At 42.7% G+C, this 16,755-nt stretch overlaps 2 protein-coding genes across 2 annotated transcripts in view; both read left to right on the top strand.

Annotated features, from left to right (window-relative positions):
• ipo5 (importin 5) overlaps positions 1-3,165 on the top strand; it is a 57,617-nt gene extending 54,452 nt beyond the window's left edge. The window contains exons 25-26 of the mRNA XM_033023058.1: positions 1,386-1,527; positions 2,518-3,165. Of these exons, the coding sequence (XP_032878949.1) occupies positions 1,386-1,527; positions 2,518-2,604 (229 nt within the window). The 3' untranslated portion in view covers positions 2,605-3,165. The remainder of the gene's footprint in view (positions 1-1,385; positions 1,528-2,517) is intronic.
• Positions 3,166-16,280: 13,115 nt separating this feature from the next.
• The window catches only part of farp1 (FERM, ARH/RhoGEF and pleckstrin domain protein 1), a 247,461-nt gene continuing 246,986 nt past the window's right edge, over positions 16,281-16,755 (top strand). Inside the window, exon 1 of the mRNA XM_033023060.1 lies at positions 16,281-16,576. The gene's annotated coding sequence lies outside the window, so the exon portion shown is untranslated. The remainder of the gene's footprint in view (positions 16,577-16,755) is intronic.

Here is a 16,755-nt window from a genome sequence, read left to right on the forward strand (position 1 = left end):
AGCCAAGGTTACCTGGAAGAGCAGGGACAGTGTGTGATGGGTGCTAATAGCATGTTTTCTGCAGTGCAGTTTGTGGCCTCAATACTTGTAATGCTCATGCATGCCTATAGATGGTGCTGCAGTACAGGGTGACCAAGTGTTCTGGAGCATCTGTGTAGTTACTTTCCTGTTAGTGTCCAACTGTGTCCAACAAAACCCAAGACACACAAGGCTTCGACAGCGTTCATTGTTACACTGTCTTTATTGAGCTCATTTGGTTGTACTTTTGAGCCTAAGTTGTGCTTCTTAAATTGCATTCCAAAGACTTAAAACCACAAAAATCTTAGTTGTCATTCTCGTCCACTATTGAGTGCCGGGCCAAGATGGCAAAATAGGAGAATACAGCACATTAACAGACCCTTTGGCCCACATTCTCTGCGCTGTCCCTGATGCCAAATTAAACTAAACCCTACAAGCGATCCATATCATTTCATTTCCAGCCTGTTCATGTCGAAATGACTTTTAAACTTTGCTATCATATCTGCATTCAAGGCACCACATACTGTGATGTTTTATACGAGAACTTGCCTCACACAATTACTTTAAACCTGCCTCCTTCACCCTAAGTTTATGCCCTTTTGCATTTGACATTTCGATTCTGGGAAATAGATTCTATTTATTCCATCTGAGCCACTTGTTTTATATTCTGTCAGATCGCTCCTCGGCCTCCTCCAGTCTTGGGAGAACCATCAACGTTTGTTCAATCTCTTTGTATAACTAATATGCTCTAAATTGAGCAACCCCCTGGTCATCTTCCCATAGTGTGGCAATCTGAATTGCACACAATAGTTAAAATGTAGCTTAACAAGGCATTGGTGGCACTGTTTTGAGTAGCAATTGTCCTGGTTAACTAGCATCACTGAAAACGATCAACATTATTTTTGCTATGTGTAAATTGGCTACCGCTTTTCCTATTTTACAATGTCTACACTTCAAAAAGTACTTCGTTGACCGTAAAGAGCTATAGGATGCCCTGAAAGTAATGTGAAAGGTAGGCAGAAAAGCAAATCTGCCTTTAATAGAATGCCCTAAACAAAATTTGGTACTGAGCAATAGAAGATTTTGGGACAACTGACAAAGATTTGGTTACGCAAGTTTTAAGGAGAGTCCTCAGTGAGGAAATGAAGGGATGACAAAAGGTAGATAGAATGTCCAGGAGGCATAGGAAATACATATCCCTCAGATATGTAAGAGGGCAGAAATGGAAGAAGATGCTTATAAAAAATGATTGGGATCTTGTAGCTTGATTTTTCTAATTTTTGAACTAAAAAATTGTCAACATGCTCAAGTTTAAATATCCTGTGATTTCACGAGTAAAGTAATTGATTTTGATTTCCCTTCCACAGTAACAATCCAATTGTGCTTGGCCCTAATAATTCCAGTCTTCCTCGAGTGTTTGCTATCATTGCTGAGGGTCTAGTTAATGAAGCAATGAAGAGTGAAGATGCCTGTAGCAAAAGATTGGCCAACGTAATCCGACAAGTACAGGTATGTACGTCAGAACAAATCGGGGGAGGAGGAGGAGGTTTTGGAGGTGATGATGAGCAAGTTGGATGAGATTATTAACTGAGGGGCTGCCTATTGTGGATGTTTCATTGTATCTCACTTTTATGTGTAAGAAATGGTGTGAATTCAAATTCCATTCAAGTGACTTGAGCACAAATCCAGGCTGATATTGCAATGAGGTACTGAGGGAGTGCTACATGGTCAGACATGCACTATTTCATAAGAGATGTTAAAATAAATCTCTGCTCAAGGAACAGAAAATCCCATAGTACCATAATGAGCAAGTATTTTCTATAATTAGCCTTACTAAAGTAAAATACTCACTTATCAGATAAGCAATATGCTTGTGTGCACATTGATGAGAGGGGACCTTGCTAAATTTGTGACATTACATCACTGACTACTCATTGCCTGTAATATGATCTTGAACACCTGAAAGGATTGTCACTGTGACATATTATGGAATCGTATGTCCTGTTTAAGAGGGAGTTAGATGTCAGGGAGTTAAGAGCTATATTTAAGAGGGAGTTAGATGTGGTCCTTGTGGGTAAAGGGATCAGGGGGTATGGAGAGAAGGCAGGTACAGGATACTGAGTTGGATGATCAGCCATGATCATATTGAATGGTGGTGCAGGCTCGAAGGGCCGAATGGCCTACTCCTGCACCTATTTTCTATGTTTTTATGTTCTTTGGAAGAGTTGGTGAAATGTTTCCAGTGTGTATAGGGTCAGCTTACTGAGATGTTGTACGAGGTGTGTAACACTCTGCATTTGAGGTGTTTCTTGGAAAGTATGTAACATAACTGAAACTACCAATATCTTCGTAACTAGTTTTTCATGTCTTCTGTACTTCATTGCATACTGTAATGACATAGCATATGGCTTGTTTACATTTTGAGAGCAGCCCTAACATGATATGTTAACTACCCTGACAGTGTGGTGCTCTTGCTGAAAACCCCTCTTTTGCTTCCAGGGCTCGGGGACTCTGTGGACAGAATGCATGGCATCGCTCAACGAATCGCAGCAGGCAGCATTACAGAATCTGTTGAACACTGCTTGAATGGCCTTAAATACTCCTAACATGCAAAATCATTCATGATTTGTCCTTTTTCTCCCTCTTCTGTGAGAGAACTGTTGTGTGGGTCACTTATGCAGACCGCAGTGAGTAGCAGGAAGCTCTGATTCAGCGCATATTGTGTATTAAGACTGCTGGAAATTACAAAGGAATATCTTCATATCCCACCCTTACAGCACTGATAGTTATTTTTCTACTTTTATCACAAGAACATGGCACAATTGTGGTCAGTTTAAACAAAAACTGTCTCATATCAACCATAACTATTTTGAAACAAGTTGCTCTAGTATTGGTGTGCATTCAACTGGTAAGATATTTCTATATATCTAGTATTGTACTAAATAGTGTGGCGATTGATTTTCCTCCCCCCTCCCAGCCATCCCCCGACCAAGGTAAGCAATTATTTTCCTGCCTGCAAGATCTCGTCTATGCTATTGTTTTTGATAATCCTGCCCTCTTTGTTTGCTGTCTTGCAAACAATTCTGAAATGTGAATTCCTTCAGCGTGTCCAGCAGTACCTCAGTCCAATAAATGATGCAATGTGAATCCATGTGATGTGCGCCTTTATTAACTTGAACATGGTTTTCATTCGATGCCCAGTTGTCAGCGAGGAGACAAATCTACTCACGAGTTGGGTGGTGGCTTGTTCTTCACCTATTGCAGGATAATGCTTTCTTCTGAGCTTCTGGCAATGCTAGAGTGATGCCAGGACTGGGTGTGAGAATTGAGATCAGGGTATTCCAAAGACAAATTGGCATTGGTATCCTGCTTCATTATGCAAAGTCAGCATTGCAGTAATAAAAGTAATATCATTTAATTGCCCGGGGTTGCTGATTTTGCATTACAAAGGTGAGCAATTTATTTGAACCAATGCTGTAAATGATTTTCATTCACCTATTGCAATATCGATCCCACTTCCATCGCGGTGGGTGTTCTGTGTGGAAATAGCAATCTGAAACTGTGACATTTGTGCTCTTTAAAATAGAAAGTTCTGATGAAAACCCAAACTTTAGAGTGACAATTGCATGGCTGAGCTCCAGTTGCTAAAATACAGATTATGGCGCTGTTTGATGCTTAAATATAACGTGTTTTCATTTTTGACACTTAGATAAATGAGATGTTTGCGAAAAAGTGGCTGACTTGATTTCCCTGACAAATAATTTAAGACAAAACTAAATTTGAGTTAAAAAAAAATCAAAGCAAGCTTTGAAACTAACTGATGGTGTAATGAGTAAAGGCAGACCACTAACAGTTGCCTTGGCAGTATTATGAAATATTTATAGTTTTCCCAGGTACTTTCATTCGGTTTCCCCTTATTGCTAAACATTGGATTTTACTAACTTATGTAGAAAACAGTTCTTCTCGATGTAATTGTAATTTCAGAATAAATACAATGTAAAACCTATCTTGTTGCAGCAGTTTTTCTTTTCATGCTCATTACAGGTAAACATTTTAGATGTTAACATTGAGGGGGAAAATATGAAAGTCTTTGTATTCTGCAATTTTATCTTTCATTGAATTATTTGTCAATTTCTAGAATCTTTTTTATTTAACTTGTCCTTTCTCCAATTCCCTCTATTTATCACCCTTGTTACATCTCCCCCTCAAAGAATCTTTCATGCCATTCAATACCCCATTCTCACTTGTGCTCCTCCCTCTGCCTACGTGCTCTAGCTAAAATTATGCTACTACAATCAAATCTTTGCCAGAGTTTAAGGTTGAAAATGGTGTGTTTTGGATGGCATATAATGTGATCTTGGGAAATCTTTCATTGGTAACTAAAGGTGGTATTAATGTGTACAGACCCCACCCAGTATCATGGTGTGGAGTGGGACAGAACACCAGGCCTGGACACCTGTTACCCCAGCTGTGGTGGCGCGCTGCTGCGGCCCGACCCCGGAGATTCGGAGGCTCCAGCCGCAGGTCTGGTGGACAGTAACACCGGGAGACCGCTTTTCGGGGCTTCCGCAACGGCGACTTCTCCCGCCCGAGTTGCGGGGTTGAAAATTACCTGCAGCAGGGCCTTACATCGCCCGGCGGGGCTTTAAATGGCCGCGGGACTTGCTAGCGCCCGCCGGGGGGCTCCAACACCAAGACCCTGAGCGTGGCCTTGCATCGCCCGGCGCGGCTTTAATGGCCGCGGGACTTACTTACCATCGCCCGTCGGGGGCTTTGACTCTGACATCGGGAGGAGAATGAGGAGTGCAGGGGAGAGATAAGACTTTGCCTTCCATCACAGTGAGGAGGAGATTCACTGTGATGGATGTTTGTGTAAATTGTGTTGTGTCTTGGTTCTTTTTCTTGTGTGTATGACTGCAGAAACCAAATTTCGTTTGAACCTCAATGCGGTTCAAATGACAACAAATAAATTGTATGATTGTATCATTGTAACTCTCTCCGGGAATCCATCAACAAAATATGATCCTGAGGATTAGAAATGGTGTACAATGAATCCCTTTGATCCAAGATGTTACTAAAGCATGGCAGTTGTGAACAATCCTCAATTTCCAAGTTTCAGTGGAGTGTAATGGAATATAAACATTTTACTTTTCCTATGAAAATAATTCCTGTAGTATTTAAGAGTGGCAGCTTGGTCCATGCAACAATTTGGTAGTCATTACCTTTGGACAAAATGAAATAATTGTCTTTTCAGGTCTGCTGGCTGAAGTTTAGCTTAGTTTAGATATACAGCGCCCTCCTTCGGCCCCCCAAGTCTGCACCAACCAGCGATCCCCGCACATTAACACAATCCTCCATAATAGGGACAATTTACAATTATACAAAGCCAATTAACCTGTATGTCTTTGGAGTGTGGGAGGATACCGAAGATCCCGGAGAAAACCCAAGCAGGTCACGGGGAGAACGTACAAACTGCGTACAAACAAGCATCGGTAAGGATTGAACCCAGATCTCTGGTGCTGTAAGGCAGCAATTCTACCTTTGCACCACCGTGCCGCCCTAAGTATTTGATTTGAAGAGCTTGCTTCACTGATGCCATGAATGTGTATTCCTGATTATAATGAACATCTTTGAACATTCACCCATGCTTACGAAATGGATACCTTCATGATTCAAAATATTGGATACTGTTTCCACTTTGGTAGCAATCATAAAATTATTCTCCTGAATATACTGGATAAATTGACAAAAATAGATGCAGCATGGAAACAGGGCTTTTGGTCACACCTCTTTCCCTCAAAATGCCTTTCATGCCATTTAATGCCCCATTCTCACATGCTCTCTCCCCAGCTCTCATAATCTATGTAACTAAAACTATACTATTGCAACCAACACTGCCAGAGTTTAAGGTTGAGATTGGGGACCATCAATCACCTATTTGCACCATTCCTCCATTAATCCTTATGTTATTCTCCCTACATTCTCTCATCAACTCTCTCCCCATTCAATCATTCACATACATAATGGGGGGGAAATCACAACAGCCAATTCACCTACCAACCTGCATGTCTGGGATGTGGGAAGAAACTGGAGAACCAAGGGGAAACACATGCTGACAGGGAGAACATGCAAACTCCACACAGCTGGCACCTGAGGTCTGGTTAGAACTGGAGCTCGACGAGCTGCATCACTGTGTTACCCCCTCTTAAAGTTTATATTCACATTTATTTGTAATGCTCCAGTGGAGTGTAATGGAATATAAACATTTTCCTTTGCCTATGAAAATAATCCCTGGCATATTTAAGAGTGGCAGCTTGGTCCATTTGATAAAATCCATTGAAAATGGGCTTAAAGCAAGCAATGATGATTTTTAATCAACATTCTGCTTGTAATCTTATTAGTTTTTGTATTTCTAAGCTTTAAGTGGATGTGATGGGTTAAATAGCAGCCATGAACGTATAAATTAGGACCTCCCCAGATTCAAGCTCTTTCTTGATATTTCTATTCAGAATTATTCCTGAATAATTAAGAATACTGATCAGAGCTAGTACATTCAGAGAATAATATGTTTGTAGAGCTTTGCAGGAGCAATGGGGTGTGGAAATTTGTGATGTTAACCTTGAGCTGGGGCCAATTTTATGAATGGGCTCTGATCCAAGCCACTTGAATGTTGAACCGGTGTGAAAAGATCACATAACATCAAACTCGGCAAATGTGTTTTACCTGTATGGTCCCAGCATTAACAATTCCCTGCACTTTCATTTAATGCAGATTACTGTCTTCCATGAACCTTTGAAAATTAGGACTTGGGACAAGAACCCGCATTTAAGTTGGATAAAACCATTATCGGGCATTCTTTCACGCTGATCAACCTGTACGTGAGGTTCTGTTAAATATATTAAAAATACTGTTGGCTCATAGCAGAAAATGCAGCCAACTTTTTGAGGTGAAGTCACTTGGCTTGATAGTTTACTGGATTTCTTTTCAATTTAATCATAAAGGCCAACACAGTTTTGTTTTCCTTTTGTGTGTTAAATTACCAATTGCCCTGGGTAGCTATTTTTTTTTGCTCCAAAATGACAACCAGGTAAAACATATGAGGACATGCCCTGTTAGATTATAGGCATCCCAACATTATGGTGGTTCAGATATCAGAAATTTGTCCTTAAGCAATTCACAAATGATTTGCCCTAAAATTGGACCGCACGGTGGTAGAGTTACTGCCTTACAATGCCAGAGACCCGGATTGAATCCTGACTATGTGCGCTGTCTGTATGGAGTTTGTACGTACTCCGTGACTGGGTTTTCTCCGGGTGCTCAAGTTTCCTCCCACATTCTGAAGATATGCGGGTTTATATGTTAATTGCTTCTGTAAATTGTAGAATGTAGGAGAGAACTAGTATGCGGGGTAATTGTTGGTCGACGCAGACTCGGTGGGCTGAAAGGCCTATTTCCACGCGATATATCTAAACTAAACTAAAATCCAAGTTGCTTCAGACATTGACGTGAACATTGACTCGTATTCAAACAGCATGGTAACAGCCTCTTTGGCCCAACTCATCCATGCCCCGTATAAGCTGGTATCATTTGTCCATATCCGTCCAAACCTTTCCTATCTATGTACTTGTCCCAATGTCTTTTAAATGCTCTTATTGTACCTGCCCCCTCTGGCAGCTTTCCATGTACCCATCTTTCTCTGAGTGAAATGGTTGCCCCTCGGGTGTGTATTAAATCTTGCCCCTTTGACCTAAAACCTGTGTCATTTGGTTTATTGAGTTGGGAAATGTAAATAAAATGCAAAAGAAACAAATGTTAACCATTTTTTTAAATTTTGCTTTTCTTGGCACATTTGTTGATAATATGTTGGGGGTGTTCGTTTTGTTGTCTTGTCTATATTTGTGCATTTTAAATTTTATGTCTCCATTCATCCTGAAGGCTGGAAGATAGTGAAGATGAGGCTGTCACCTGCCTCCACCCACATTGCTCCCCCCCTCCCCCCCCCTAAACAAACCTGCTTCCATTTGGTATTGTTTCCTCTCATTGTCTATCTCTACCTATCATCAGCATCTTCCAACCTTTGTTGAGTTTACATTTGCAGCCGTTTCTGTCTCCGTACACAATGCAATCTTAAATGTCCCCCTCTTTACACCTTTGCTGTAAACCTGCAGGGTCGGTACTCTCATTACTGTTGAGTGAAAAATGTCTTGTAGGGTTGCATCTCCTCTTGTAATGTGCGATTCAATGGGGGGGAAAAAACATGCAATGGTAAATGAGGTTTCACATTACAGAAATGAGGGGGAGTCTGCATGTACAATAATTCATTTAGGCCATTTGACATATGCATGCCTGCTTATAAATAGCGTTCAACCTTATCTTGGCTTCCAGCTCAGCTTTTGTGGCCTTAAATTGCTCAACCTATTTTTGGGGGGGGAAAGTGTAGAGTGTGTGCTTCCACTATTCTTGGAGTGAACTCAAAGGAAATCAAATGTTATCCCCTGCAAACCTGTCCACTATATCCAGTGAGGCATATATTCTACACCCATAAGCCATTTTTGTGCGCGTCAGAAATTACCAATTGTCTCTGGTAACCAATTCTCCACTGTAATGTAATGACGGGTGTTGATGAGAGCCATTAGCGTGGAAACAGGCCCTTTGGTCCACCAGGTCTGTGCCGACCAGCGATCACCCGTTCATTAGTTCTATCTTACACACTAGCGACAATATTACAGAAGCCAATTAACCTACAAACCTGCACGTTTTTGGAATGTGAGGAAACCACATGGAATGTGGGAGCACCCAGAGGAAACCCATGGAGAATGTACAAACTGTACAGACAGCACCCAAGGTCAGGATGGAACTCTGGTCTAGTGGCGCTGTAAGGCAGCATCTCTACCGCTGCGCCACTATGCTGCCCCAATTAATTTGAACATTTATATATTGTCTTCCCCATCTAGTTACAGTGGTACATATTCAGGATTTCCCATACTCTGGTGTTGATGGTCCTTATGTATCAGTGGATGCTACGATGTTCAATGGAGTATCCTTGCACGGGTATCAATAGACGCAAAGCTCCCCCTCTTATTCCAGCTGCTCTGCTGCTCCACACTTTGTCCTGCCTCCCCCCTTTTACAGCTTTCTTAATTTCTCTTCCCCCCCCCCCCCCCCCCGTCTGAAGAAAGGTCTTGATCGGAAATGTCGCCTATCCATGTTCTCCAGAGATGTTGCCTGACTAGCCGAGTCATTCCAGCACTTTGTGTCCTTTTGTGTATTAACTAACATCTGCAGTTCTTTGTTTCTATCAATGGAAGCAATTGCGTGTTAATTTCCAAGTAGCACTCTCAAGTGTCATCAAGTTGTGAAACAGGCAGCCTGCGTTCTTCAGGTAATGATGCCTAATTTACTGCTGGAAGATTACATGGAAACAGATTACCTATCCACCCCCCCCTCAAGACTGGTTCTTGTTCAAATTCAATTCATTTAAGAGTTTGTTCGAATGTGCTGTGTGTCCATAAGTCAGGCTGGGGAGGACCTGTATAAAATCTTGATCTTGTGCTTTCAGACTGAAAAAGACACAAGCTGATGCAATTTTATTAACAGGAGGACCTGCTGCATACTTTTCTATAGTATTCTGTAGAGTAGACTAAAAAAAGCAGGGGGTTTTTTTGATCAATACCTAAGTTTGGATTGTTTGTGTTGGTAAAGAGGTACTGAATTGTTTTTTTTGGTAGTGTTCTTAGTGAAAAGAATCGAGTCCCACTGATGTGGCACACGGTTTCTTGCTAAACCAATCCATCTGTAGCAGACTGGCTGTGATCTGACCACTGTAATCATTGGAGTGACACTCAAAGATTTTCTTGCATTCTGCAGAAAGATGAAACTTCAGACCTTTGGTGGACCAACTTTCCTGGATCTAAGGCTAGTTTCAAAGGCTGGTTCGCCTTGTAATGGACCACCCATAATTCCCTGAATGCCGATCACACAGAGCAAGACGATGAACAGCACAAGTGTAAGAACAGGTCCTTCATCCCACAATGTCTCTGCCATCCCCCTGTTTCCTGCCTGTTTACGTGGCTGTCTTAAGGGGCTGTCCCACTGCGGCGACATAATCTGCGAGTTTAGAAGAGTTTGCCCTCGACTAAAACTCACAGCATAGTCGACACGTGGTCCTAGGAGGTCCTATGAGGTCACTGGAACTCTCCTTCATGCTTGAGGGAAGTTACTGCATACTCGCGGCCTCAGCTAGGTCACGGAATTTTTTTTAGCATGCTGAAAAATTTTTCGCAAGTAAAATCTGGTCGGCATGGTTCTTTTTAACTCGTAGTACAATGGATTGGGGTCGCTTTTTAGTTACAGGCAGGCGAGGGCAGCTGTAGACAATCTCCTTCGCTGACTGGGCATTTAAATTGGCTCATTGAAGTTTTCAGGACCAAGGAAAACCGACCGGTAGGTAAAATGCCCGCTAAACCCAGAGAAGGGGATTCAAGGACATAGGTTCAAGGTGAAGGGGAAAAGATTTAATAGGAATCCGAGGGGTAACTTTTTCACACAGAGGGTGTGGGTGTATGAAACAAGCTGCCAGAGGAGGTAGTTGAAGCTGGGACTATTCCATCATTTAAGAAGCAGTTGGACAGGTACATGTATAGGACAGGTTTGGAGGGTTATGGACCAAGCGCAGGTAGCTGGGACATTGTTGGCACGTGTGGGCGAGTTGGGCCGAAGGGCCTGTTTCCACACTGTATCTGTATGACTATGACTCTAACATTAATTCTTCCATTCCTAATGCCTTTGACAATGAAACACTCTTGGCTCCGCATTTGAGAAATCTTTTCACCCACATCCACGAAAGAGGTAGTAATCGGGGAGAAGGGATGGGGGAGAGGGACTAACCAGTTGGGGCATTATCCAACAACAACTTTTATTTACATGGTGCTTTAATGTAAGACTATTGAGCTTAAATGTGGTCACGGTAAAGCTATGAAATGATGTGAGGGTAAGGGTGGAGACTCTTAAAACTCGGGTCATTACATATAACAATCGGGGCCTTCGTTGCAATTCATATCATGGTCAAGCCATGAAGGACGGAATATGGAATTGGCATGAAAAAAATCAGTTTTAATTGCAATGATTGGCACAAAGCATCGGGAATGTGCGATTTAAAAAAAAAGTTAGGAGTGCAAAACCGGAAGGACGGGATTTGGATGGATTTGGTGACACCATCATTTACAAAGCTAGGTGGCAGTGTGGTCTATGAGGAGGTGCAGGGAGGCTTTGAGGGCTAGAGACAGATTAAGTGAATGAGTGAGGACAAAGCAGATGTAATGTGAATATTTGTGAGCTCATTCACTTGGGTAGGAAAAAAAAGTTATTAATGAGATCAGGAGACTGCATTCAGAGGGTTCTGATGTTCTTGGGCAAGGATCACTGAAGCTTAACACACAAATGTTGCAAACAGTTGGGAAGGTAAAATGATCTGAGTGCAAGAGTATAAGATTAAGATGTTTTACTGCAATTATATAAGGCACTGGTGTGACCACACTTGGCACACTGTGTACCAATCTGGTACCTTACCAAAGGAAGATATACTTGTGATAGAGAGAATGCAATGAAGGTTCACAAGCCTGATCCCTGGGATGGGGAAATTACTCCCTTGATCTTGGAATATTGAGTCTTAACAAGGTAGACACAGATATAATATAATCTCATAAATAGTTTCAAATAAAGAGAGAGCCATGCAAGTCAGCAATGGGAAAATTCTTCACCTGATATGTTGTTATTGCTTGCCTGTGAGGATTGAATATGAAATATACTCAAGACAGGGATTGGTGTATTTTGACGTGTTAGGGGAATCAAGAGATTATGGGGTTAGTGCAGGAAAGGCACTGAAAAGATCAACCATGATTTTACTTAAGTGCCGAGTAGCCTGCTCCTGCCAAAGTTGTTCAGATCTTTGCACTTAAAATGCTCTGAATAGCAACTTTGAAATTGCAACAGCTTGTGGATATGTGTAATTAGTTTTTAGTTATTAAAAGCAATTGCTTGTTTTAAACGGGGATTGTGTTACACTAACAATACCTTGATTAATAATACAGGTAATATATAATTTAGTGCATTGGTGAAAAAATGACTTGGTGTGATCCAACGTGTAATCCAAAAGCTCCAAATATTACAACAACAATATTGTGAACTGTCTGGTTCTGCTTCAGGCAGTTGCACAGGGTTGGATGGCATGAAGACAATGTCTGTTTATATATTGCTGGGTGGAAGGTAAAATAGTTTGCTAACTGGGAATAGTGGAGGAAGGAGGCGAGGTGGGGCTGGGTAACGCCGACACACTGACACTGCTTTTGGCACACATAATCGCGAGGCAACATGTACAGCAAAACTCCAATAATCTGGCACGTTAGTAGTGCTGGACAGGAAGATTTTCTGGATTACCAAATGTTTGTGTTAATACAGCTACATTTCATTTGCTTGTAAGAGAGTAAGTTTATTGGCCAAGTATTCACATACAAGGAATTTGCCTTGGTGCTCCGCCCACAAGTAACAACATGACATACTGTGACAGTTACGAATGACTCGGAAAACACTAAACATTAATAATAATAAAACATTAATGATAAAACACCATTGATCAAGCATGTGAACCAACAAAATACCAGATCAAAGGGAGGCTACAGACTTTTGGCTGTTGAGTAGAGCCTCTACTCGTGGGATAAAAACTGTTTTTATGTCTGGCTGTGGCAGCTTTGACACTCCGGAGTCGCCTTCCAGAGGGAAGTGATTCAAAGAGTTTGTGGCCAGGGTGAGAGGGGTCAGAGATGATCTTGCCCGCTCGCTTCCTGGCCCTTGCAGTGTACAGTTCATCAATGGAGGGAAGGTTGCAGCCAATAACCTTCTCAGCTGATCGGACGATTCGCTGCAGCCTCCAGGTGTCGTGCTTGGTGGCTGACGCAAACCAGGCCATGATGGAGAAGGTGAGGACAGACTCTACGATGGCCGTGTAGAATTGGACCATCATTGCCTGTGGCAGATTGTGCTTCCTCAGCTGCCGTAGGAAGTACATCCTCTGTTGTGCCTTTTTGACTGTGGAGTCGATGGTAGCCCCCACATAAGGTCCTTGGAAATGATTGTTCCCAGGAACTTAAAAGACTCCACAGTCTTTTAGTTTGGTTTAGAGATACAAAATGGAACCAGGCCTTTTGGGCCCACTAAGTCTACACTGACCATTGATCACCTGTTCACACTAGTTCTGTTATGCCACATTCTCATCCACTCCCAACACACTAAGAGCAATTTACAGAGGCTAATTAACCTACAAGCCCACACATATTTGGGATGTGCGAGGAAACTGGAGCATCTGGAGAAAACCCATGCGGTCAGGGAGAATATGCAAACAAAGACTATCCGACGTCTGGATGTTTTAATGTTACAAAGTGGGATATTGAATTTCCCAATGAACCCGGTAAGTCTAAAGGGAGTGTGGACAAATGGACCCAAGTGGGTTTCAGCAGAGCCTGGAAGACAGTCCCCAGTCCCCAATAGATGACAGTCACCTATTGGGATAACTGAGGGCAAGTTATCAATTTTACTCAAGCTGCAAAAATAGGTGGGACCTAACCAAAAGATGTGAGTACAGGCCTCAAATGATGTGTGAGATCTATATATTTCCATACCCTGCAAATCAATGTGCTTATCTAAATGCACACACATCCTCCTGGTTAACAATATGGGAAAGGGAATCATTGAAGTTCATAAATTATAGGAGCAGAATTAGGCCATTCGTCCCGTCGCGTCTACTCCGCCATTCAATCATGACTGATCCATCTTTTCCACTGTACCCCATTCTCCTGCCTTCTCCCCATAACCTGTGATACCATAACTAATCAAGAAAATTGCTTACAGTTCAAAAGGTCATTTCAAACTTTGTTCCTCGTAGCAGGATTAAGCGAGGTTAATCGCACTCCCCAGCTTCAGGTTTTTAAACACAGAATTTAGATTACACTATGCCAAATTAAAACATCATGTGCCTGCATGCGGTCCATATTCCACCATATCCATGTCCCAATCTAAAAACCACTTGAAAGCTACTATTGTATCTGCCTCCACTACCTCCACCCTTTTCAGCAGTATAGCTTTCCCCACACATCTCCTTTAAATTTCCCCCTCCTCTCACCTTAAAGTTACACCCTCTAAGATGTAACATTTCCACCTTGGGGCAAAAATGTTCTGACAGTCTATGTCTCTAATAATTTTATACATTTCTGTTAGATCTTCCCTTTGCTTCAGAAAAAAACAACCCAAGGTTGTTCTACTTGTATCATCCTGGTAAACATTTTCTGCACCCTCTCCAAAGCCTCCACATCCTTCCTGCAATAAATTAATGGAAAGAATACTTAAAGATAATATATATAAGCATCTGGATAAACAGGGTCTGATTAGGAACAGTCAACATGGATTTGTGCCTGGAAGGTCATGTTTGACTAATCTTCTTGAATTTTTTGAAGAGGTTACTAGGGAAATTGATGAAGGTAAAGCAATGGATGTTGTCTATATGGACTTCAGTAAGGCCTTTGACAAGGTTCCTCATGGAAGGTTGGTTCAAGAAGGTTCAATTGTTGGGTATTAATGGTGGAGTAGGAAGATGGATTCCAGAGAGTGGTAGCTGTGTGGAATGAGCGTCCAGTGAAAGTGGTGGAGGCAGGTTCGATTTTATAATTTAAAAATAAATTGGATAGGTATATGGACGGGAAAGGAATGGAGGGTTATGGTCTGAGTGCAGGTAGATGGTACTAGGGGAAAATAAGTGTTCGGCACGGACTTGAAGGGTCGAGATGGCCTGTTTTCCGTGCTGTAATTGTTATATGGTGATATAATGAGATGACCAGAACAGCACACAATATTCCAAATGCGGCTGAACCAAAGTTTTATGCAGCTCTGGTAGACAAAAGTGCTGGAGAAACTCAGCGGGTGTGGCAGCATCTATGGAGCGAAGGAAATAGGCAATGTTTCGGGCCAAAACCCTTCTTCAGACTAACATGACTTCCTGATTATTGTACTCAATGCCCTGACCAAGCATACTATGTGTTGTCTTTACCATTCTATCAAGCTGTGTTGCTACATTCAGGGAGTTATGGACTTGAACCCTAAGATTCAAGATCCCTCTGTACATCAATGCTGCAATTGGTGTGTCTATCTTTGGAGGGTAATTAAACTTCTTTGTCACTGTTGAAGGGATCTCAGTCTTGGGGCAGTGTCTCTGCTCAAACATCCCTGAATCTCCACGGATGCTGCCCGACCCGCTGAGTCTTTCCAGCAATTTTATTTGATTTTGACGCTTGCTGTATGTACAGGCGAATATTCTCTTGCGTAAATTTGGTGCGTGTGCAGATGTGGTGAAGATGTCGCTATTTAGAGCATACTGCACACCCCTCTACACTGCGCACCTGTGGTCGAACTATGGAAAGACAAGTATGCAGAGAATAAAGGTGGCATATAACGATGCCATGAGAACACTGCTAAGGAAACCTAGATGGTGTAGTGCTAGTAATATGTTTGTGGCTGTAGGAGTCAGTACTTTAGAAGCTATCCTAAGAAATCACATGTATAAATTCATTTGCAGGATAAATGACTCTAAAAATGTAATTATTGTGGCCTTGTCAAACGTAAGGGTTAGCACTACACGCTACGAATCCCAGCTGTGGAGACACTGGTATCGTTCAAGAAGGAACTGCAGATGCTGGAAAATCGAAGGTACACAAAAATGCTGGAGAAACTCAGCGGATGCAGCAGCATCTATGGAGCGAAGGAGATAGGTAACGTTTCGGGCCGAGGAAAGGGTTTCGGGTCTGAAGAAGGGTTTCGGCCCGAAACGTTACCTATTTCCTTCGCTCCATAGATGCTGCTGCACCCGCTGAGTTTCTCCAGCATTTTGTGTGTACCACTGGTATCGTTGTCTGTTGTAGGACATTGATCATTCTTTTAATCATGTATTGTGCTTTCTTTTTTTAATATAATTTATGATGCTTTTATGTGATATACTAAGATTTTATATGTACTTTATGATATTTTTTAAATATGCAATGCATTTTTATGTAATGTTGCCTCTTGTCTGGACCTCGAGTCCGCAATAAAGTTTATTATTATTATTATTTTGGTCGTTCGAGGGTTGGATGAAGGTGTTTGGATCCCTCCCAGGCTGAGAGCCGCTGCCGTAGCCTCCTCCCCAGAGGTGCATCGCCCCTGGCTAAAGGGGCTAGTTGGCTGTGCAGACGTTGCTGCGAGAGCTGGGCGGCGCTTCTGCTGTTCTCTCGCTGGTGGGGATGGCGCTGTTCCTCGCCCACGGACCCCAGCCTGGCTGCTCTCAGTGAGCAGTCGGGACATGGCCACCCGGAGCCGGCGCTCCTGCAACTTGGACATCTGAAACCTCCCGCCGACGGTCCGACCCTGCCAGCCTCTTCCTCCTCCTCCTCCTCCCCCCAGTCCAGCGGCGCGGAGCGAAGGGGGGCAGCGAGCCAGCCAGCCAGCCAGCCCCGGGAGGAGGGTGCACTCCCTCGGCGAGGTGAGTGGGGTTTGTTCTGCGGGAGGGGAAGGCGGAGAGACTGAACTGCTCTCTTATGGAGCCGCTTCGGGAGGGTTTGTTAGCTCTGCGGTGGAGCTGCGCCCAGGATCTGCCCGGACTCTCATTGTTCTGGTCTGAGATCTCCCCCTATCCCCCTCTCCACCTCCCCCTATCCACCT

This window comes from Amblyraja radiata, chromosome 6 (genome assembly GCF_010909765.2).
Source record: "Amblyraja radiata isolate CabotCenter1 chromosome 6, sAmbRad1.1.pri, whole genome shotgun sequence".
NCBI classification, from domain to species: domain Eukaryota; kingdom Metazoa; phylum Chordata; class Chondrichthyes; order Rajiformes; family Rajidae; genus Amblyraja; species Amblyraja radiata.